This window comes from Xyrauchen texanus, chromosome 38, assembly GCF_025860055.1.
Source record: "Xyrauchen texanus isolate HMW12.3.18 chromosome 38, RBS_HiC_50CHRs, whole genome shotgun sequence".
NCBI classification, from domain to species: Eukaryota; Metazoa; Chordata; class Actinopteri; order Cypriniformes; family Catostomidae; genus Xyrauchen; species Xyrauchen texanus.
In genome coordinates, this window is record NC_068313.1 from 7136476 (window position 1) to 7161003 (window position 24528).

At 42.6% G+C, this 24528-nt stretch overlaps 1 protein-coding gene across 4 annotated transcripts in view; it reads right to left on the minus strand.

Annotated features, from left to right (window-relative positions):
- Positions 1-9026: 9026 nt before the first annotated feature.
- The window catches only part of prcp (prolylcarboxypeptidase (angiotensinase C)), a 58074-nt gene continuing 42572 nt past the window's right edge, over positions 9027-24528 (minus strand). The window contains exon 9 of one of the 4 annotated variants that reach the window (XM_052109713.1): positions 9027-14231. In XM_052109713.1, coding sequence (XP_051965673.1) covers positions 14003-14231 — 229 coding nt within the window. In that variant the 3' untranslated portion in view covers positions 9027-14002. Of the gene's footprint in view, positions 14232-15906; positions 16172-19945; positions 20747-24528 lie in introns of those variants that run through there. The other 3 variants (XM_052109714.1, XM_052109716.1, XM_052109715.1) reach the window with 3 other exon arrangements.

The following is a 24528-nucleotide window of genomic DNA, read 5'->3' on the forward strand; positions in this document are numbered from 1 at the left end:
ATTTTTAATAAATTTGCAAACATTTCAAACAAACTTCTTTAACATTGTCATTATGGGGTATTGTTTGTAGAATTTTGAGGGAAATAAAAAATGTAATCCATTTTGGAATAAGGCTGTAACATAACAAAATGTGGAAAAAGTGAAGAGCTGTGAATACTTTCCGGATGCACTGTATATAATTCTGACAGCATGCATTGTATGCTTGCTATATTAATCAGAGCATAAAGGGGCTTAAACTAACTCCAATCATGCAAATGAGTCAGCTTCCAAACAAAGGAACCTTTCCTGCTTGGAAAGTGCACCTTTCTCATTGGTCAATCCAAACTCGAGAGGAGGGACCTCCATCAGGAGTTAAAAGACACATCCAGCCTCTTACACTCTCTCTTTCCCCTGGCTTTCATGCTGACCATGAGGTTGCAGGCTGGTAGGCCATCATGCCTTTTGCAACTACCTGGACCATAGAGTCAATGAACACAAGAGTTCATTCTAATTTCTTCATTCAACACAGAAGAAATTGATTGCAACTTGAACACCATCGACTCGAGGAACCATCAAGACGTTCTCCTGCGACTGCATCCGGGCTCTCTCAACAGCAAAGGCAATTCCAAGTATCGTACCAGTAACTAACTGAACATAGTTTAGTATAAGATGAAAACCCCTTTGTAACAAAGGTCCTTTTACAATAAGAGCTCAATGGTTCTCTCAGATGGTCAAAATGTCTCTTTTCATAACTGAATTTCCCCTATTCTGTTCTGGTTTCATTTTATTTTCACTTTTCCCTTTCCCTTGAATGAGTGATTTCATGTGTATGTTTTTTGTTTAGATTAGTTATATGTTCGTGTTTTAGTTAAATAAACTTTTGTGTACGTTCTTGCGAGTTGATTCTGGTCTGCTTGTAAATCAATGTTAATTTAACGATTCAAACTCAGCTCCATTATAAGTAATTTTTGTGTGGCCACGAAAAATATCCTTTCTGAGAATTGATAGACGATCAATACTGAGTGTTCGCTGGACGAACAGACAAATTGATTGTAATGTTAATTCAGCTACATCAAGTCGATCAAAATGTTCATTATTAATTATAACAAGTTATGATTAATTATTCATGTTTCCCTTTTAAAGATATTTTTGACTGTGGTATATTTTGATAAATACTCTCATCCCTGTTTCTAAAAGATTTAGCATCAAAGCTATATGAGAGAAATATAAATTGTACATGCTGTTTTTAGTTTGACATCTGAATCACACCACATGCACAAAGAGTCCATGACCTTCATAGATGTTGTTAGTTTCTCTTGTCTTATCCTCTTTTGGAATGTTCTGCGCTCCAACGAGCACATACTCCTTTCCTTGAGCTAAATATCCCGGTCGGACATAACAAATATCTAGGACTGCTTGACATCATATGATTACCGTTCCGTGCTATTCCGGTCAAAATGTATTGTCCTTGGCTGTCTCGCAAGTCTTGCTATCACTATACTATTGGCTGTTGGTTGTTCTTTGTTCTATGAAAGGTATAAATATTATGCTTGCTGTAATAATCTTTGAGTGGATTGAATAGAAACAACCGTGTTGTCGTTCTTTCTTCTCCCTTCATGAAGTCTCCAGATACGCAGACTCCCGACTGCACTTACCTGGGCATGCACACAAAGGGGCCGATGAATTCTTGATGGTAGAAGTGTTGTGTGCTAAACTACAACGAGATCCAAGTTTCATTCCTAACAGTTTGGGGGCTTCGTCCGGGATACCTCACTAACAGGTAGGGTAAATTTTTTGATGAACTTATGTTGACCTGTTTGTTGGAGTATCTCTGAACCGTAAAGTGTGCACGTGGTGGACTCCCTAAGGAAAAAGGGAACGTTTTTGCGCTGCTAGGATGCAAAAAGGGAGCTGATCACTCCATTTTGACCAGTGCACATCGAAAAATAAATTTAATAAAAAATAATTAGGAAAGGGTTTCTCTGCATCAGTGCAGCCCTGGAAAGGGAGCTCTAGCAGTTTAACGCCTCACTAAGGTGGGAAGAGGACGGATACAGTCCTAGGGAAATAAATTATAGTCTGGGAAAAATAAATAATTAGGAAAGGGTTTCTCTGCGTCAGTGCGGCACTGGAAAGGGAGCTCTAGCAGTTTAACGCCTCACTAAGGTGGGAAGAGGATGGATACAGTCCTAGTGAAACAAATTAGAATTAGAATTAAAAAATATTGAACTTCCAGAACTATTGAGGAAAAAACAGCTGCATGCCCAGTTCTGCAGGGCGTGGGGCTGTGTGTTTGGAGAATTATATGTTGACTGTTATATGTTGTCTGTTATGTTTGTTATTTGTTGGGACTGTTATTTGGTATTTGTTGGCATTTTGATGTACTTATGAGAGTATCCGTGGGAATGGGGACTGAAGTGTGATTGCATATGGGAGTGTGTGGTGCGTCCTTAAAAATAGAAGGAACACAGAGTGTATGTTGTATGTGCCCTATAAATAAAGGGACAAGTGTGAATACAATACTCTGAAAGGGATACGATGAATGGAATAAATGTTGTCTAAATAAAGAAAAATTGTCTTTCATGTATTGAATGAATGTTGGGAATGAAAGCTGCCTGGTGAAACTTTAATTAAGGGAAAAGTATAAAAACGTTCAGAAATATTGGCTTTGTGGATTGATCCTGTAGGCATTAGAACTGTGTGTTGGAACTGTTATTTGTTATATGTTGACATTTGATGTGTTTGAAGAGCTATCTGTATTGTTGAGCAACAGCTGAACGTAAAAGCTTCTGAAATTATTGGCTGATTAAGTAAAGTTATGACATTTTTAGACTACAATATATATATATATATATATATATATATATATATATATATATATACGCTCTAATACATACATGGGATATGTGCATGGTTACAGTCACACCTCGATGGTTCAAATTGATAAAATGCAAGTGCAACTTGGCACTCAAATACTAACATTTCCATTAGATAAATAGAATCAAAAACCGCTATTGGCATGGTTGCAGATCAGAGGGCCCCTGGTTTTCAACACAATGCCAATACGCAATGAAGAACATGATAAAAGGATAGACGGTCTGAAAGGAATAAACACCTACTGACCCATTACAATTTTGGAGGGGAAAAATACCATCAATTGTGACTCAGCCGTCAAATTACAGAAGTTTGATTACTTTTGAATTAACACTATTATAGCATAGGCATAATAGTACTGTACATGACCATAAAATTGTGATTGCGATCATGAAATTCCTATTGTAATTATGTTTAATACTGCATACCACTGTTGAAAATGTTAACTGTAATAATCGTTCCACTAACTATGACAGAGGCACTAGCAATATGCGGAAAAAATAATTTTACCCGACCCAGTTAAGTATCTTCTACAGTATGTGAATGTTTTAAAGAAACTTACGACTTACAGTCAATTGACAGGACGGGATTATAGATTCATACTGTCCAAAACCTTACCTCCAGAAATAACTGAATTGATATTAATTGATAAAGTGCCTTTGTTGGATAAAAAAGAAAAAAGTTTGATCAGCCATAGAAAGGAGAAAGGAAAAAACAAAAAAAACTTAATTAGATCAATTCATGGGTAAATACAAATCTATGGTTAAAAAAAACTATAACTACAAAAGAGTCATACGAGGTGTGGAATTTTTTTTTACAATTCTGGGACAAAGGTCCTGAACAAAAAGAGACTAATCAAATGCACGCAGCGGTCTCGGTTTCAAAACAAGCTGCCTAAATATGATATTCTAGTGAACAAAGCTTTAACCCCTAGCCTCCCAAAGACACCATGCGCACTGTTGTATCCCGATTTAACACAATTTAAAGGGTAACTCATTCGCTGCAGCCACGGACATATTTGATTCAGATTCAAAGAAGATAGGAACGAAGGTACAACAGCTGCATTCCCTTTAATCAAGTGCCCAGACGGATATCATCTTTCAACAACATTGTCAGAGATGCTGGCTATATGCAAAGAATTACCATATATAAACCGCATACCTTTATCATCGATACAGGCACATCTAAAAGTTAATTAACAGCGCATTACTATGAGGGCTCCATTACGGGACGCACTCTAAACTTTGTGGGAATTAATGGCATTCCTGTTAAGTGTCATATGTCTGAAGAACCACATAGCTGAATAAAGTGCAGTGCTAATTATTGATCCTGATAGATCAAGTGTTCAACAGTCTGATTGCTTGGGGGAAAAAGCTATCATGTAGTCGGCTGGTGCGGGTCCTGATGCTGCGATACCGCCTGCCTGATGGTAGCAGTGAGAACAGCCCATGACTCGGGTGACTGGAGTCTCTGATGATCCTCCGAGCTTTTTTCAAACACCGCCTGGTATATATGTCCTGGAGGGAGGGAAGCTCACCTCCGATGATGTTCCTGGCAGTTCGCACCACCCTTTGCAGGGCTTTGCAGTTGTGCGCGGTGCTATTGCCATACCAGGCGGTGATGCAGCCAGTCAGGATGCTCTCTACAGTGCTGGTGTAGAACCGTGTGAGGATGTGGTGGTTCATTCCAAACTTCCTCAGCCGTCTCAGGAAGAAGAGGTGCTGGTGAGCCTTCTTCACAACGGCCTCAGTGTGGATGGACCATGTGAGTTCCTCAGTGACCTACCACCGTCGTATCGTCAGCAAACTTAATGATGTAATTGGAGCTATGTGTTGCCACACAGTCATGTGTGTACAGGGAATACAGGAATGGGCTGAGAACACAGCCCTGCGGGGCTCCAGTGTTGAGGGTCAGTGATGACGAGGTGTTGCTGCCCATTCTAACCACCTGACGTCTGCCTGACAGGAAATCCAGGACCCAGCTGCACAGCGAGCTGTTTAAGCCCAGAGCCCGGAGTTTCTCATCAAGCTTGGAGGGCACTATGGTGTTGAATGCTGAGCTGTAGTCTACAAACAGCATTCTCACATATGTGTTCCTTTTTTCCAGATGGGAGAGAGCAGTGTGTATTGTAGATGCAATGGCATCATCGGTGGAGCGGTTGTTGCGGTAGGCAAACTGCAATGAGTCCAAAGAGGGGGGCAGAATAGAGCAGATGTGATCTCTGATTAACCTCTCGAAGCATTTGCTGATGATGGGGGTCAGAGCAACAGGACGCCAGTCATTTAAGCAAGTGATTGTGGCTTGCTTTGGTACAGGCACAATGGTTGATGTTTTAAAGCATGTGGGGACTACAGACAGGGAGAGGGACAGATTGAAAATGTCCGTAAAAACACCAGCCAGTTGATTCGCGCACGCTCTGATGACGCGGCCCGGAATGCCGTCTGGACCCGCGGCTTTACGGATGTTCACCTGTCGGAAGGATCGGGTTACATCCACAACAGAGACGGAGAGTGAATCAACCTCTGTAGCGTCAGCCGCGAGTGCTCTCTCCGCGAGGGCGGTGGTGTAGTCCTCGAAACGAGCATAAAATGTATTAAGTTCGTCCGGGAGAGATGCAGCGGTGTTCATGGCGGAGACTTTATTCCGTTTGTAGTCCGTGATTGTGTTAATTCCCTGCCACATACTTCTGGAGTCAGTGGTGTTGAACTGACCTTCAAGCTTGTGCCTGTACTGGCGTTTGGCTGTACTGATAGTGTTATGGAGGGCATAACTGGCTTGTTTATGCTCCTCCGTGTTAGAAGAATTAAAAGCGGAGGTCCGCGCAGTGAGTGCCGCGCGAACATCGGCGTTAACCCATGGTTTCTGGTTGGGGTATATCCGTATAGTTTTGGTCGGAACAACATCCTCTACGCACTTCCTGATGAAACACGTTACGCTGTCAGCGTAAACCTCGATGTCGTCATCAGAGGCGGACCGGAACATCTCCCAGTCCGCGTGATCACAGTCTTGTAGCACAGAGTCTGATTGGTCCGACCAGCACTGGATCGTTCTGAGGGTGGGTGCTTCCCGTTTTAGTTTCTGCCTGTAAGCAGGTAGAAGTAGAACGGAAGAATGGTCCGATTTGCCAAATGGGGGGCGGGGAGGGATTTGTAGCCATCCCGGAAAGGAGAGTAACAATGGTCTAAAACCCGGTCCCCTCGTGTGTTGAACTTTATGTGTTGGTGGTATTTTGGAGCGATTGTTTTGAAGTTGGCTTTGTTAAAGTCCCCGGCAACAATGAATGCAGCCTCAGGGTGCGTGGTTTCCTGCTCACTTATGCTCACTTATACTCCCATACAGTTCCCTGAGTGCCCGGTCTGTGTCGGCTTGTGGGGGGGATGTACACAGCTGTGATGATGACCGCTGTGAATTCCTTCGGCAGCCAGAATGGTTGACACAGAAGCATGAGATATTCCAGATCAGGAGAGCAGAAAGACTTGATGAAATGCACGTTCCTCTGATCACACCATGATTTGTTGATCATAAAACACACACCACCACCTCTGCTTTTACCTGAGAGGTCTTTCGCTCTGTCCGCTTGGTGCACGGAAAAGCCCGTGATTTTGATGGCCGAGTCTGGAATCTCCGCAGCCAGCCAGGTTTCTGTAAGGCAGATAACACAGCAATCTCTCGTCTCTCGTTGGAAAGAGATCCACGCTCTCAGCTCGCAGAGCTTGTTGTCCAGAGACTGAACATTTGCCGGTAGTATACTGGGTAGCGGGGGTCGATTTGCACGACGACTTACACTGATGAAAACGCTGGCTCATTTTCCTCTTTTCCTTCTGTGTTTCCGCGGCCGAGCAGCCCAGACAAAGGGCTCCGCCGGCGTGTTTGTAAACAGCGGGTCGGCATTAAGGAATTTGAAGTCCGGTTTTCGATGTGTAATTGTAGAACCAATGTCCAAAAGCATTTGTCTGTCATAAACAATAAGGCAGACAACATCCAAGACAAAAAAACAAAGAACTGTAAACAAAACAAACAATAAACCGCAGTGTTGTAACGGAGCTCGCAACGCAGCAGCCATACTCGGCGCCATCTTGAGTCCAAAAAAAAAAAAATGCATAAATTGGCATACGCTTTTATCCAAAATGACTTACAGTGCACTTATTACAGGGAAAATCCCCCCGGAGCAACCTGGAGTTAAGTGCCTTGCTCAAGGACACAATGGTGGTGGCTGTGGGGATCGAACCGAAAACCTTCTGCTTAACAGTTTAGTGCTATAGCCCACTACACCACTCCCCAATACCAACTAAGCTCCTAAAAAAAGGTGTTTCTTGTAATCACAGAACCTCTTCTTAATATTATTAACTCTACGCTATCCTTAGGGCATGTCCAAAGAAACTTTAAGCTAGCAGTTATCAAACCGCTTATTAACAAACTACAGAATGATCCTGGAAAGTTGGCTAATAATAGACCGATCTCAAATCTCCCATTTATGTTGAAAATACTAGAAAAGTTAGTATGTTAATTTTTACAGAGAAATGGTATATATGAAGAATTTCAGTCAGGATTTAGGCCCCATCATAGTACAGAGTTGGGATGGGCATTTTGGTCAAAATAATTACTCTAGTACTCGTCAAGTATTCGGGCGGGTGGGGGCGGGGCACATAGACATGTACGTATACAGTATGTACATACATGTTATATATCTTTGGCTGCTGCATTGCGTGTCGTTGCTCCAGTGTCTATTCATTATTATAGGCTGTTATAATGCAGTCTATTACAATAAGTACAAAAGTTGGCATAATCTAAATAAAATGTATATATTGTCATTATACTGTATGAAGACTCGCTGGCCAATTCGTTGAAAAAAATGCTTAGAACATGCGTATCTGATCTTTCTTCAGGTTACCGTAATAAGCTTATATGTGCAGAACTATTTCTGAGCTGTGTATCTGAAAACCAAGGTTGGCGTGACTGAAGATCCCATAACATTGTGTTTTTAAGTTGAAAATAGTTCTGCGTTCTGTTACATCCAGCTATGCTGCATCTAAATGTTTGAAAGAAAGAGCTCACCTTGTGTGTGTGTGTATGCTTACCCAGAGTGTAGGATGCTGTCTTTGCCCATACAGAAAGTCATGCTGTGCTCTGATAAAGTTGGTTGCTATGATGATTCATGCTTCCTCCCATTAATCTCAGAATTTTAAACTTCATACTGGGGTAACTTCAGTGGAACGGCACTTTATGTTGGACTAAAAATTTGTGTGGAAATCTACAGCTCTGATTTCGCTGAGATACAGGTGCGTGACATCACGCAAAAATGTCGGCACCGAGGGAGATTTACAGTCAATGATAAACCTTCACTTTCTTTAAATAATATACATTAATGAGTCAAAGTTTCTACATTATATGACAATAAAACTTGTTAAGCAAACGTGTGTGGAGATAGATGTTCAAAACACGGTGGATTAAACTTATTTTTTATTATTGTAAACCTGTAGAAATAAAACTAGCATTGTTTATCAGTTTGGTTGCTATGAGATGTCTCTGTTGACAATCAATGTACCACTGAAAATCACAAAAATAAGGTCTCACTTTGACACATTTTGAATTCAGTGAAAAGTCACATCACGCATTTTCATTATTGTCACGCATCGTTTACACGATCAAACATTGCTGTCACTTCCGAGTATTCCGGTACTCATGCCCATCCCTAATCGTACAGAAAAGCTGTCTGATGAGTCATTGGTAGGGCAACAAGGCAGCAAGACAAGCTACTTATGGTTTCTGATGCAGCCAAAAGTTTCTATATAATCCAAAATAACTTTTAATATCTGTGGAAGGCACCCTTGCGCTGCCTCTCTGTCCTTTTCTGTCCCTCTCACACCCACACTCTCAAAGACGGACACACACACACACACACACACACACACACACACACACACACACACACACTTGTGAGCCGAACACATAGTCATGATGTCAACAAAACCCAGTGACTTAATAAAACAGGTGTGTAGCAACGAGAAAGCAATATGTAATAAGTGTACTCAAACTTACATCTTGGGGATTTCGATGTGATGTTTCTACTGACGAGAACCGCAAAAACGCTCTACCTTGTAATTGCTCAGTAAAGCAGTGCAAGCCGCACAAGTCTACATTGCTAGTTCTAAAGTGATGTTTTCAAACTAGCAACGAAGGCTTGGGCTCTATCAAACAACATGCTGAATCTGTGGCAGCAGAAAGAAATTTCACTCACAAGAGCATTTTAGGGTCAAAAACCAGAAAATGTCTTCAGATAAAACCCCAAACAATGTTTTAAGGTGTGAGAACCATGGAATAATTTACTCCGGCCCATTTAATTGTTGGAAAATAATGCACAGTCCGTTGCCTGTCATGGTCGCATCACCAACCCGGGTGTGAATAATTTTTTAATAATTCAAAAGGTCCCTTGAAAATTACTTCTTACTTCATGTTTTCATGGAGAAATGGAACTTGTGGTATGTCACAGGTGGCTGGATTGAATGCAAACTTCCTTAAGATGATTTTGTTTGGTCCAGCATCAGTTGCTTCAGCTTTTGTGATTGGACAAAACTTCATTGGCCACCGCTCAACACCTGTAGCTTGCTCTCTAACATCTGGATTTACAAGTGCACAAGTGAGCTAAAGTCAAGGCGAAAAGATTTCAAATTGCCGTCACAGATTTGAAAGGTTGTAAATGATGTGGTTGTGCTGGTAAAGTGAATTAAAGTACAAAAGTTAGTATGACAAACGTTTGTGTCTGTTGTTGTATTTATATGAATGACATTTATACACATTTTTGACTATTTGGATAAAATATTAAATTTTAAACACAGGCTTTTGATTATTGTCTGTGTGAGCAGATTGCTACACATAACTAGATTTTTATTTTACAAGTTTTTACACTGAGGCTATGAGTGTAAATTTAAACTTACAAGTACAAATATTTGCAAGTTCTTAAATTCAAATCCACAAGCTCTTGAGTTTTGCAACAAATTTTCCTTCATACTTATGACATTCTGCAAACCCACAAAACATCCTTTCCTGCACTCTGGCTTTGAGATTAATAATAAAATTAGCGGGAGGGAGGGAGCTAACCACAGACCAGTAATGTCTAGGTACTTCAATTTATGGAGGCAGGAGCTGTCAGCGAGTGAATGCAGGTCTGGAGGATTCCTGCAGGTCTGTCTACATGGGGTACATTCTATGTGTTTAACAGTGCATGCCTCCCACTAACTATTTTATTGCTCATTGTCTGTCTCAGAGTTTTCATTAAATCACAGAGGAGTGGCGATCAAGGAGGACAGGAAATGGGATGTATGTGTTTAATTCAATTCATGTGCATTTATTCTGTGATGGATTTTTGTGTTGTTGTTGTTGTTTTTTATAATGGCATATTCAAACACACCATTAATCCCATTAGAAAGCTAAACATTTTTGACAATAATACCAGTACAAAGAGGAATTGTTTAGAGTACAGAAGATTTGTGGTTATTATAAATGGAGTGCAAATTATTTTTAAATCATGAAAATGGATCTCTGATCACTGATGGCATTAGGCCCAGCTAAATTCAGTGACCATTTCAAAGTTTGATCTCCAAGAGATGAGAAATGGAGAGAAGTGGATGAAATACTTAAAGGAACAGTGCACCCAAAAATGAAAATTCATCAGTCATCACATACTCACTCTCATGTTGTTCCAGTATGCCTTTCTTTGAATGCTGATCTTTTCCCAAACATCCGAGGCATACATGATGGTGATCAGGGGCTGTCAAGCTCCATAAAATTAATACATACAACTTGTGCACAATAATTCAAGTCTTTTGAAGCCATGCACTGGCTTTAGTTTTTGCGTTTGTGTATACTTGGCCGAAAAAAATCTTGTCAAAACCAGGTTTGATGACACTGATTCCAAATACAATGCTTCTTGCGTCTCGTATAAGAATTTGATGTGCCAAGTATAAAAATGAGAAAGAGAGAGATTTGAGAGCTATGGTATATATTGGGCTGAACAATTAACAGAAATAAAATTGGAATCGCGATATGACCCAATGCGATTATCAAACCGTGAGGGCTGTGATTTAATTTAAAAAATAAATAGTCTCAATGCGCTGCCCGCTGTGCTGCGCCTATATGCACTGCTGTTTTGTCTGTATTATGTAGTGCAATAAAATAAATGGGAACAGTATCTTACACATGTCATTTCAGAGTGGTTCTGTGCTCCATAAACACAAACTATCTATCTGGTGCCCTGAGTGACTAATGTGCTCTGCATTCGGTTCGGTGTGCTAACGTGCACTTGGCGCATTATTTAAAGCACCCCAGATCTACATTAATTGCACATTTGTGTAATTTCACATACATCTACAGTATGTCTGGCCACTACAATTTACTATACACATTTAAAATAACCCCATGAGAGAGGGTTTTTGTTGACAGCAAGGCAGATGAACGCATTTGTAAAGGAGTTCAATGGGAAGGAGGCGGCGAGAACTGGCTTGATAATAGAAATAATATTTTAATGAATAGCTTAAACCAAAAGACAAACACACACACGACGGACATGTCCATAAACTCTCTCTCTCTCTTGTCGCACCACCATCTGCCATCGGCCTTTATCCCTCTCAGAGGCTTAATTAGCCTGATAAGGGACCAGGTGTGTATAATCACGACCCGGCCCCGCCCTCCGCCTTGCCATAGCATTTTACTGCATTAAAAGGCTGTTGTCAGCTCAACTACAAACATCATAAACTTTCAGTTTTCAAAATAAAAGCTTCTGCCAATATAAAGGCTTGAGAGTTTAACCGGACTGCATAGTAAGTTAAGAAATTATTAAAGAAATAAATTACTATTGAATAATAAGTATGTTAACAATGATAATTATTATTATACAATAATATATTTCTATAATAATGTCTTAACATTATTTACATTGCAATAATGTAATATTCAAGTTGACTGGGTTTAAAAAAATTATGACGAAAACTAAACTGTCCCTTTCACAAATTGGAAATATCTTTTGTTTTACAAAGCAGACAGATGCAATGTGATTGTGATTTCACACAACCCCTCTGTTTCACTGTTTTATTAATTTATTTAGTTTAGTTCTATTAAGAGGACTCCCTTTCTACAGTATTTATGGTAGGCAGTAAAGTATGGGCAAAACATGGTTTAATTTTTTGTTAAAAGGAATCACACGTATTTTTATTTTTATTTTTTTAATCATATAGAAGTTCAAATCGTGATCGCAATTTTACCCCCCCCCCCCAAAAAAAAATAATCGCAATTCTATGTTTTTGTCCAAATCCATAGTGGATGTTGAGATTTTTAGTGAATAATGACTTAAATTTCAGTCTGTTTCTCACAAAAAGCTATTGTTTGACTTCAGAACACTTGAGTTGTCATATGGACAACTTATTGGTACTTTTAAGTTGTTTTATGTGGTCACTGAAATTGATTGTGAATATTCAGCAAACCGTCTCCATTTGTGTTTTACATATGAAAGTAAGTCATACATATTAGGAACAACATGAGGGTGAGTAAATAATATAAAATTCATTTTGAGGTGAACTTACTACTAAAATGTAGCTTACATTAATTACAAATCTTGGTTGGCAGAAAAATGTATTGGATTAATATTGCTTCAATTCAACTTGAGACTCTAGCAAATATTTGTCAATGTCTTTACCTTGAGTGTTTTTACTTTTGGTATTCTATAATTCTTCAATCAATCCCCAATTCAAAATTTAACATTTACTGTGGATTGAAACATAAAAATGTAAACTTATTGTGGATCAACATTTTTGATTTGCATAAAAGACATCTTTTAACACTTACATGTAAAAGAAAGCCCGGAGAACACTTAACCCCCCCAAAAAAAGAGAAATACAGACATTTCATTTTACGTACCAACGTAAAGACAACTAGCTTTGACACAGCAAATAGCACTTGCAGAGATGTTTGAGGTTTCTTATCTTTCAACCATCTGTCGATTTTCCCTGCTTAAGGGGCAGTCACACTACATTTCGTGCTCCATTCACTTTCATTCAAATGCATCTAAATGCAGGAGGAAGGAAATGCAAGCTCTTAAGAAGACATTTCGTATGACGCTGCATACCTAAGTTCAAGCTTGTGAACTCTGAACTGAGAATTATTATGACAAGATGACACATGACCAATAAAAGATAGAAATGTCAATGTTTTTTATATAATATTATTTCTTATTTCTGATGTATTATTTACTTTCGCCCGAAGCCCTCCAGCAACATCTTATGCTGGTTTGTAGTATTGTCAGAAAATGAATTTGTGTGCTCAAAGCCTAGTGTGACTGCCCCTTTAAACCAAACCAAGCTGGTTTGCTGAACTTAGCTGGCCACTCAAAGCCTAGTGTGAACACCCATTTAAATCAAACTAAGATGGTTTGCTGATCTTAGCTGGCCAAGCTGATTTTCAGCTGGTCATCCAGCTTGTCTCTCACTTGATCAGCTGACAAGTGCCCAAAACCCCTCTTAAACCAGAACAGTCGGACCAGGTTAGGTTGGTTTAAACAGGTCAATGCATGTTAATCTCAATCGTCAGCATTTGTCACATAATGTTGATTACCAAAAAAACAAAAAATAAAACAATCTGGGTTACAGTGAGACATTTACAATGGAAATTAATTGAGCCAATACGTAAATGTTAAAATGCTCACTAGTTCAAAAGTACTGTTACAAGATGTAAACAATATGCGGGTTAACAGGATTTTATTGTGATAAGACGACTAACTAACCTTTTCTTATGCATTATGTCAAATTTTTCAACTTTGTTGCCATGACAGCATAAAGCCGTAAACTCTAAAACCTAATAAGACCATATTAATTACCTCATTAATTAATTAATAAGACTATTTAAACAACGTCACAGCTCAAATAATAAAAGTTATAACAGAGGAATTAATGTATGTGCTTTTATAAAATTATAAGCTTTACATTTCTTAAAAATTAACCATATACACTTCCATTGTAAGTGCCTCACTGTGACTTTTTTTTTTTTAATACTTTTTTTAGCTTTTATTTGAATTTATTTTAAGAAAAGTATGGACAACTTATTTTTTAACTGGGAATAAAAAAGTATATATAGCAGGGTATGTATGATCCCTCCATAATGGTCACTGTGTACTTGCTGCCTGTTTGATCCACTTTTTAAAGTACTGTACTTCCAGGGCCCTTGTTTTAATGACTGAATGTGGGTCGTACTCATTGTTGTAGCGCAGATCGAGGTGATGAGCTCCTCCATCAATCATAATGGCCACCAAAGATTCAGATAGGCTGTTAGTCACTCCACCACTCATCCAAGGGTCAAGATCTCCATTACTGAAAGAAGAGTATAGCACATACCTGTACACCTTAAGGTGACATAGTACCTCCAAACATAATATCTGAACCCCAACTATAACATACTGTATATCACCCACACAACACTGAAATGTTTCAATGATGTTATAAAGTGAAAAATCTGTTCCTAAACCTAGCGAGCTGCCTAATTAGGCAGTGTTTTAAGTCAAGAAATATGTGCTCCAGATGCAAAAGCTGTTCAAAAAGGTAGAAAACATTAATATTACATCATGCTGCCTTCTAGATATCTTGCTTAGAACCTTGAATTACCTAGAATTAGAAGCTCAAATTCTACTGTATGTTCAATCAATCAAAGTACAATGAAAGTCTGACCGTTTTACCTGATATGTACAGTATTGTATGTTATGTATTTTTTATGATTCTTAGACTACACTGTGGTTAGTTTAGCAACATGCTACTGTCAAACTCTTCTGGGGTCAATTATGAGTCGAGTCTCCGGTATGCTTTATGTGAGTAGCATTATTTTGTGCCTGGTGTATGTGGTGTTTTAAACCAGTCACTTATGAGCAGGGTTGGGGAGTAATGGAATACATGTAACAAGAATATGTATTTAAAATACAAAATATAAGTAACTGTATTCCACTACAGTTATAATTAATAATTTAAAACACCCAGGGCATGCTGAGTTACTCCAGCCAGGTTTCCTAAGCAACCATATTGGCCCGGTTGCTAGGGAGGTTAGGGTCACATGGAGTAACCTCCTCGTGGTCGCTATAATGTGGTTTGTTCTCGGTGGGGTGCATGGTGAGTTGAGTGTGGATGCTGCAGTGGATGGCGTGAAGCCTCCACACGCGCTATGTCTCCAGGGCAACACGCTCAACAAGCCATGTGATAAGATGTGCGGGAGGAGTTTAGAGCAGTGGAGGGCACGCAATGGATAAAGGCGGCCGGTGATGACAGTTTGAGAGAGAGAATTACAGGCAGCTGCTCTGTGTGTTTATTTCTTCATTAAACTATTATTTATATTGTCAAGCCAGTTTTCGCAGCCTCCTTTCCATAGAACTGCTTTACAAGCTAGTTCTTAGAATTTTTGTCTAGTATGTGACACTGTTCTGAAACTGCTGAGGTACTATCTGGGCATGATGGTAATCATACAGGAAAGTGTTCAAGCAAAAACAGCAATGTTCTACCTCCTGACCAATAGGGGGCAGTGCGCCAAAATTCTGCAGGTAACCTCAGGGCCTTATGGTGATGACGTACCAAGTTTCGTCCCAATCCCTGAAAGTGTTGCAGAGATACAGCCTCAAGTTACATTTTGTGCATTCTTTGTCAAATTCGTTTAAGCGCCATTCCATTCGTTGAATAACCTTTTGTCGTGAGTGCTTCTAGATGATACAGGCCAATTTTCACGCAAATCAGACAAATGGCTTAGGACGAGTTCGAAAAAGTAGGTTTTTATGAAAATTCAAAATGGCCGAAGTCCAAAATGGCTGACATAGGCATTTTTAATGTTGTTATACTCGCTATACCTGACTAAATCTAATGAGACCAATTTGATGATTTTATGACAAGCTGTTCATATCTTGTGACCACTAGGTGGTACTGTTCCGAATTTGAGCAGGCACCCTCAAGTCATGGTGCCTATGACAAATAATAAGTTTGGTATGAATACACTAAAGCGTTACGGAGATGTACCCTACCATCCATTTTGGCGTGCTCTTTGTAGAATTCGTTGAAGCGCCATTCAAAAGCGGTGCTTTTTTGATGCTGAAATGTGGTCTTTATAATTTTGTTTTTGACACTGTAGTGACTTTCTCAAGGAGGACAGGAACACAGGGGGTCTGGCACAAGGTAAGTCTTTTTAATTGTTTTTTTATAACGTGCACACACACACACACGTAAGCACAGAAACGCTGAGTGGCTGTACGTCCGTCTCTCTCTGCTCTGTGGCTGCTGGCTCTTTATCCGCTCTCCTCGCTCTACTGAAATTAGAGACAGGTGTTAGACATAATTTAGCTCAGGTGTGAGCGCCCTTACCGCTTTTCTCTCCCGGACGGGCGCTTGACCACGCCCCGCTGCCACATACCCCCACCGCCCGACTCAGGCCGGGCGTCATCCGGCCTGCCTACCACTCCCCATTTCTGGAGAGGAAGTCAGCGGCAGCCATCTGCACCCCGGTCTGTGGACCACCTTGAACTTAAAAGGCTGGAGGGCCAGATACCAACGGGTGATCCGGGCGCTAGTATCTTTCATGCGGTGGAGCCACTGCAGTGGGGCATGATCCGAGCAGAGGGTGAAGGCCCGCCCCAGCAGGTAGTATCGGAGGGTGAGGACCGCCCACTTGATGGCCAGACACTCCTTCTCTATGGTGCTGTACGTAGTCTCCCTTAAGGAGAGCTTCCGCTAATGTACAGCACCGGCGCCTCTCCCTCCACCACCTGCAGAGTACCGCCCCCAGCCCTCTGTCTGAAGCGTCCGCCTGCAATACAAAGGGAGAGAGAAGTCAGGTGCATGCAAAAGCGGCCCCCACAAAGTGCAGCTTTAACCTGCGTGAACGCCTGTTGGCACTGCTCTGACAATTGGACCGGATCTGGAGCCCCCTTTTAGTGAGGTCAGTCAGCGGGCTGGTGACGTCCGAATAATTGGGTACAAATCTTCTGTAATAGCCAGCCAGCCCCAGGAACTGCCTCACCCCCTTTTTGGTCTTAGGTCTAGGGCAAGTCGCAATCGCCATGGTCTTATCAATTTGGGGACGCACCTGGCCATGACCCAAGTGGAACCCCAGATACCGTACCTCCACACGCCCAACCGCAAGCACTTCTTGGGGTTTGCGGTGAGCCCCGCCGCCGCAGCGATCTCAGGACGGCCCTCAGATGTTGCATGTGCCGCTGCCAATCATTGCTGTAAATGATAATATCATCTAAATAGGCAGCGGCGTACGCGGTGTGCGGTCTGAGGATCCGATCCATGAGTCGCTGAAACGTGGCTGGTGCCCCAAACAAACCGAAAGGAAGCGTCACAAATTGGTGTAATCCAAACGGCGTAGTGAAGGCTGTTTTCTCACGGGACATTGGTGTCAAGGGGATCTGCCAATAACCCTTCGTTAAATCCAAGGTCGAATAAAATCGAGCAGTACCTAACCGATCAAGCAGTTCATCAACACAGGGCATTGGGTACGCGTCAAATTTAGACACCGCATTGACTTTTCTGTAATCCACACAGAATCGAACAGACCCATCACTCTTGGGAACAAGAACAACCGGGCTGGACCAATCACTGTGGGATTCCTCTATTACGCCCATATCAAGCATCGCATCTAATTCTTCCCGTACTATTTTCTTTTTATGTTCGGGTAGCTGATAGGCGGCAACGCACCACCGCACCGGCTCGGTCTCGATGTGGTGCTGTATGATGTTTGTGCGGCCCGGTAGAGGGAAAACACGTCCGCAAATTCTTTTTGTAATTCAGAAACCTCTGTGAGCTGCCGCGGTGAGAGTTGGTCTCCACAAGGAACCGGAGTGTTGAGATTGTAGTTTTTGTTTATCTCCGGTCCGAGCTCCGCCCTCTCGAACTACCGTGGCCAGCGCCACAGAGGCCGCCTCCCTCCATAATTTCAGGAGGTTGAGGTGATAAATTTGGCACGCCCCTCTATCGGTACGTCTAACCTCATAATCGAGATCCCCACTCGTCGTGTGACCTCAAAGGGTCCTTGCCACTTGGCGAGTAATTTAGAGCTCGATGTTGGGAGTAATACGAGTACCTTATCTCCCGGTGCAAATTCCGTGAGTCGAGCACCCCTGTCATACAGCCGGCGTTGGCGTTCTTGAGCTTGGAGCAAATTCTCCTGTGTTAGTTGCCCCAGTGTGTGGAGTTTTGCTGTAAGATCGAGAACGAACTGAATTTCATTTTTACTGTTAGAAGGTCCTCCTCCCATGCTTCGCGGATGACGCCAAGGACACCGCTGAGGCGTCGCCCGTACAGCAGCTCAAACGGGAGAACCCGGTGGAGGCTTGCGGGACCTCTCGTACTGCAAACAACAGGGGTCTAGCCACTTATCCCAATTCCTAAGCGTCATCGTGTACGCAATTTACTGAATCATGTTCTTGAGCGTTTTATTAAATCGTTCCACTAGGCCATCTGTCTGAGGATGGTAAACGTTAGTGCGAATCGATTTGACGCTCAAGAGCTCGTAAAGTTCGCGAAGTGTTCGTGACATAAAAGTCGTAGCCTTGATCGGGTGAGGATTTCTTTCGAATCCCCACCGGAGATTATCTTGAAGAGTGCCCCTGCAACACTACGCGCGGAGATGTTGCTCAGAGGCACTGCTTCCGGATATCGCGTCGCGTAATCCACTAGGACTAACACGGCGATGTCCGCGTGCTGACCGTTCTAATGGCCCGACGAGGTCCATCCCAATTCTTTCGAAGGGGACCTCGATTAACGGTAGAGGGCGCAATGGCGCTTTTGGGGTGGCCGGTGGGTTTACCAGCTGACATTCACGGCACGCCGCACACCACCTGCGGACGTCACCGCCAATGCCCGCCAATAGAAACGGGCTATTAGACGGAGAAGTGTTTTCCGCTCCCCTAGGTGACCGGCCATGGGATTATAGTGAGCCGCCTGGAAAACCATTTCCTGGCGGCTCCGTGGAATCAATAATTGCGTTACTTCCTCCTTTGTTTGGGCGCCCTGCGCCACCCTGTATAGTCGATCTTTAATAGCTTAAAAATACGGATATGAAACGGCGACACCCGGCCGGAGTTGTTGACCATCGATTACTCTCACTTGGTCAAAAGCGTGCTTAAGGGTTTCATCTCGCGACTGCTCCAAGGGGAAGTCCCCTCCGGAATTCCCGGAGAGGAGGAGCGACAACCTCGCCCTTCCCACGCCATTCGAGCAGCCGAGGGCGGCCCCGCCCGCCTCCCCGTCAAAGCATCGCACATCACACATCCCTTTACTTCCATGCAGGACCCATCCGCACAAACCCCTCCAATAATTTTCTAAAATTCGGCCAATCAGTACCCAAGATTAGCGGATGGGTGAGGCGGAACTAACCGCTGCCTCCACACTATGTCTTTCTCCCCGAATTTGATCGCCAGAGTCACCACGGGATACTTGTGAATATCCCCATGCACACACCTCACCCTCACCAGTTTAGCTGAGCCCAGAGCCCTGGGTTGAACCAAGCGTTGGTGGATGGTGGTCTGGTTACAGCCGGTATCCAACAAAGCTTGGTATGTACCCCTGGATTCTTACCGAATCTGCACGCTCCAGCCCGATCAGGGGCAGCCTGCTGAACATCGGAGACCCGCACCACTGCCCCTATTTCCATCAGCGGACACTGATCCCGGAAGTGGTCCGGGTCTCCGCACCTCCAGCAGACCGGCCCAGGCGCCGCGGCCGCACCGTGCTGGCGGGTGCCCCCACCTGAGGAGGAGAGCGGCTGAAGGACGGGAAGGGCTAGGCGGGTGTTCCCAAGGCCGGGAAGCTGGTCTCACAACGCTCCTCGCCTGCGGGGGCAGGAACGGACCCTGGGGAGAGAGCAGAGCGAGAGGGAAGAGGGGAGGGAAAAAAACAGGGGAAGACACAGGGGAAGGGGAGACAGAGAGAGAGGGCTCATCCGCCCTGGGAATCGCCGCCATGTGGTCCTCCGCGAAGTCGGACGGCTTCCTCCAGCGACGCCGGGCGGTGGCACTGGACCCACTCCGCCGTCTTCCGGGCAAACGCTGGACAAACTGCTCCAGTACCACCTGATCGACTAGCTCCTCGACGTCGCGGTCCCGCGCGAGCAGCCACCTCCGACAGGCATCACGGAGCCGCTGGGCGAACGCAAACGGGCGGTCGGATTTATCGAGCTTCAAGGCCCGGAAGAGCTGGCGACTTTCTTCGGGACTCCGACCAACCCGTTGCAAGATGGCTCTCCTCAGATCAGGATAAGCCAGGAGGCTTGTTGCCGGCAGCTGTTGCGCCACGAGCTGTGCTTCCCCGGACAACAGAGGGACTAGACGGGCTGCCCATTGGTCTTGGGGCCACCCCCAAATTTCAGCCGATCGTTCGAACAGATCGATGAATGCCTCTGGATCATCTGCCGGCCCCATCTTCTGTAACGCGGGTGGGGGCAATGTGGCGCGGGTGTCCGGGGTCGCGGCTGCGGCTGGAGCGGCCTCCTGGCTGAGGAGGCTCCGGATGGCGTGCCGGTCCTCTGCTTGAGCCCGCATGATCTCGAAGAACCGACGATCCTGGTCTTGCCGGAGCTCAAGCAGGGATTGTTGGTGGCTCTGATGGAGTGTAGCGAGGGACTGGAGGACTTCCGTCAGCTGGGAGGACTCTATGGGGCGACTCTGTTCCATCATCAATTTGTCCCGGGTTTCAGCACCAGTGTAGTGACTTTCTCAAGGAGGACAGGAACACAGGGGGTCTGGCACAAGGTAAGTCTTTTTAATTGTTTTTTTATAACGTGCACACACACACACGTAAGCACAGAAACGCTGAGTGGCTGTACGTCCGTCTCTCTCTGCTCTGTGGCTGCTGGCTCTTTATCCGCTCTCCTCGCTCTACTGAAATTAGAGACAGGTGTTAGACATAATTTAGCTCAGGTGTGAGCGCCCTTACCGCTTTTCTCTCCCGGACGGGCGCTTGACCACGCCCCCGCTGCCACAGACACGATTTATTTTTCTATTATATAAAAATGTCAAATGTTAATATGAATAGGTTATTCATATTAACTCCACGTGGAATGTGGAATGTAAATGGTTGGGGCACCCCATAAAAAGAAGGAAGGAATGATATTGTGTTTCTTCAAGAAACTCATCTTTCCCCACAGGAAGCTGGAAAATTTGGGAGGATATGGGGTGGACATGTTTTTTTTTAGTGCTGGCTCAAGTAAAAGGGAGTCATTATATTGATAAATAAACATCTACAATTCAAATTTCTTAAACAGATTAATGATAAATTTGGAAGAGTCATTATTGTATTAGCTGAAATTTAGGGGCAAAGGTTGATTTTGGCTAATATTTACGCACCTAATGCTGATGATCAGGCTTTTTTAAAGATCTTTAAGGGATGTTGCAAGCCGCTGGCACCCCGCTTGATATAATACTTAGAGGAGACTTTAATCTCTTGATAGTGAAGCAAAAGTGTGTAAGCCCCCTAGAGCAACATTGATACTTCACAAAATGTGTAAAAATCTTGGTCTTATAGATATTTGAAGACTTTTGAACACATCTGGTAGGGACTACACATTGTTTTCATAAGATATATTCTAGAATATATATTTTTGTATATATATCTAAGTCCCTCATTTCATCTGTTTTTGATTGCTCAATTGGAAACATCTTAGTCTCAGATCACACCCTGGTGAGATTAGAGGTGCAGCCACATCCAGTGAAAAATAAATCATGTAGTTGGCACCTTAATGTATCCCTTTTGCAAAATCCTGATTTCCAACAAATGTTAAAGACTGAAATCAATGCTTATATGGAGACCAACTGGTCTTCTGTATCCTCTGTGGGCGTGGCTTGAGAGGCGCTTAAGGCGGTTATTAGGGGTCGGATCATACAGTATGCCTCATTCATCAAAAAATCCAAAGCAGGAGAACTCGTAGATTTCTCGTGAAGGAAATATTAAAAATAATAAAAAGAGTCAAGGCAGAGCTGAAGGGCTGAATGTTATCTGATGGCCTCAGAGAATTAACCTGTTTGAAATATAGATATAATAATATTTTGTTGTGGAAGGTGGAGTTTTGGCTATTCAGGGCAAGACAGTCATACATTGAGTAGTGGGACAAAGCAGGGAAGCTTTTGGCTAGATATATAAAGCAGAGAGTCTTTTTTTACCATTCCCTCAGTGAAATCTGCTGGCGGTGACATTTTTACCTCGGCCATAGATATTAATAATGCTTTTAAAGAGTTCTATCTTGATCTTTATTGTTCCACGACTTTGTCTACAGATGAAGATATTAGAACATTTGTGGAACCATTAGAACTACCATAAAAGCTACCGTCCAATTTCCCTGATCCAGTTAGATGTAACATTTTTCAAAAATTCTGGCTAACAGATTAAGTTATGACATCTCTTATACATATAGATCAGGTAGGGTTTATTCGAGGTCATAGCTCGTCTGATAACATTAGGTGTCTCATCAATATTATGTGGTCAGTAGTGAATGATCAATCTCCAGTCGCTGCCATCTCACTTGGTGCTGAAAAGGCGTTTGATATGGTAGAATAGGATTATCTTTTTAAGATTTTGGAAATATACGGGTTCGGGAGTACTTTTATTGGTTGTATTAAGTTGTTTTATAGACACCCTGTAGCGGCAGTACTAACAAATGGACTAATTTTAGATTATTTTACTCTGGATAGGGGCACCCAGCAGGGATGCCCTCTTTCCCAATTATTGTTCTGTCTTGCCCTGGAACCATTAGCAGCTGCGATAAGAAAGGAGGATGATTTTCCAGGGGTGATTGGGAGAGGTGTGGCTCAAAAGCTTCTGCTTTAAGCAGATGATATTTTATTATTCTTCTCCAACCCTTCTAGATATATGCCTTGCCTCCACAGAATTATTAATTCCTTTTCCAAGTTCTCAGCATACAAAATCAACTGGTCTAAATCCGAAGCATTGGCTTTGACGGTGTACTGCCTGATAACTGTTTTTCAGCCGGGCGCCTTCCAGTGGCCCAAACAGGGCATTAAGTATTTTGGAATTTTATTCCCAGCAAACTTGTCTGATTTAGTATTTTTATTTTGATCCCTCAATAAAAAGTTTTGCGAACGATGTGGACAGGTGGGCTTCATTGCATTTATCGATGATTGGGAAGTTTAATATTATTCAAATTAATTGTATTCCAAAATTCATCTACCTGTTATAGTCTCTCCCTGTAGATGTCCCACTCTCTTATTTCAAGCAATTTGATAGCATAGTGAAGTTCTTCATTTGGAATGGTAAGTGTCCCAGGTTAAATTTCAATAAGTTATATAAGCCGATTGACAAAGGTGGGTTAGGCCTATCCAAGATTTTGTTTTAATATTATGCATTCAGACATTTGGCTCATTGTTCGCTTCCACCTGAGAGAGCCTGAGAGTTTTGTATTGAAAAGGAAGTTCTTGCCCCTATCTCGCCACTGCAAAGCCTTTCAATAAAACTAACCAGAGAGGTTAAGTTACACCCCGTTATTTCGCATTTGCACTCAGTATGAACAAAGGTGTCCAGAGTGTTTAATTCAGATATTTATCAAAATTTTGCCTCAAGCGTATGGCTAAACCCCAAACTATGCATTAATAAGTCCCCGTTTTGTTGGTCAGAGTGGATTGGGAGGGGGGTTAATACACTTGTTGACATATATTAGAGTGGTGTTCTGAGATCCTTTGAAAATTTGGATCAATATTTCCGGATCCCCAGATCTCAAAGCAATCCCAGATTGCTTAGTACTATTTTTGGGAATAGCATACACCCTCCTAAATCAGCAGATACTCTGGTAGAGGTGATCACTGCTTTTGGAAAAGGTCATGAGGCATCAGTGTATTACTCCTTGTTAATTCAGAGTATGGGGATTGGAGTCCCGATCACTCTCAAGAGATTATGGGAGAAAGATTTACATTTGGAATTGGAGGAGGGAGACTGGGCTAAGATTTTATAAAACATAAAAACTGCATCTAGAGGTGCAAGGGTACGCCTTATACAATTTAAGATTTTACATCGGTTCTATTGGACCCCCTCTAAATTGTATAGGCTTGGTCCTAAGGACACACTCACCTGCTGGCGATGCCGATCAAAAGATGGAGACACCACCCATGTTTTTTGGGGTGTTGTGAATCCAAGAATTTTGACTGAAGGTGCACAGTTTTGTATGTGACATGTTGAACACTCAAATCTCATTCTGCCCCAGACTCTGTATTTTGGGAAATGGGGAGGTCATATCATTGGAGGATAAGTACATATCATTTGGGCTTTGACCAGTGTGATGATTGATAGGCAGGTTATTTTGAGGGGATGGAGCCCCCTCGTTCCCAGAGTGGTGCACGAAGATGGGGAGGGTGGCTGCCTTCGAGGAGGGGTCAAGCAGAAGGATGGGAGTTAAGGATTTTTTCAAAAATAAATGGGGCAATTACTTAGCATTTTTTGGGGAATCTCGAGGAGGGGCATTGGAGCGAGTCATTTAGAGTTTTATTTATTTATTCATTTCTAATTATACTTGATTATTGTATTTTCGTTTTTTGTTGTTGTTTTAGTTTTGTGTGTGTCTATATTCTATTGACTACAGGGGTGTTCATGGGGGGTCAGGGTGTGGTGGGATTTTGGTGTAGTAGTGGGGGTTTATCATTAAAAGTGATTGATTCAC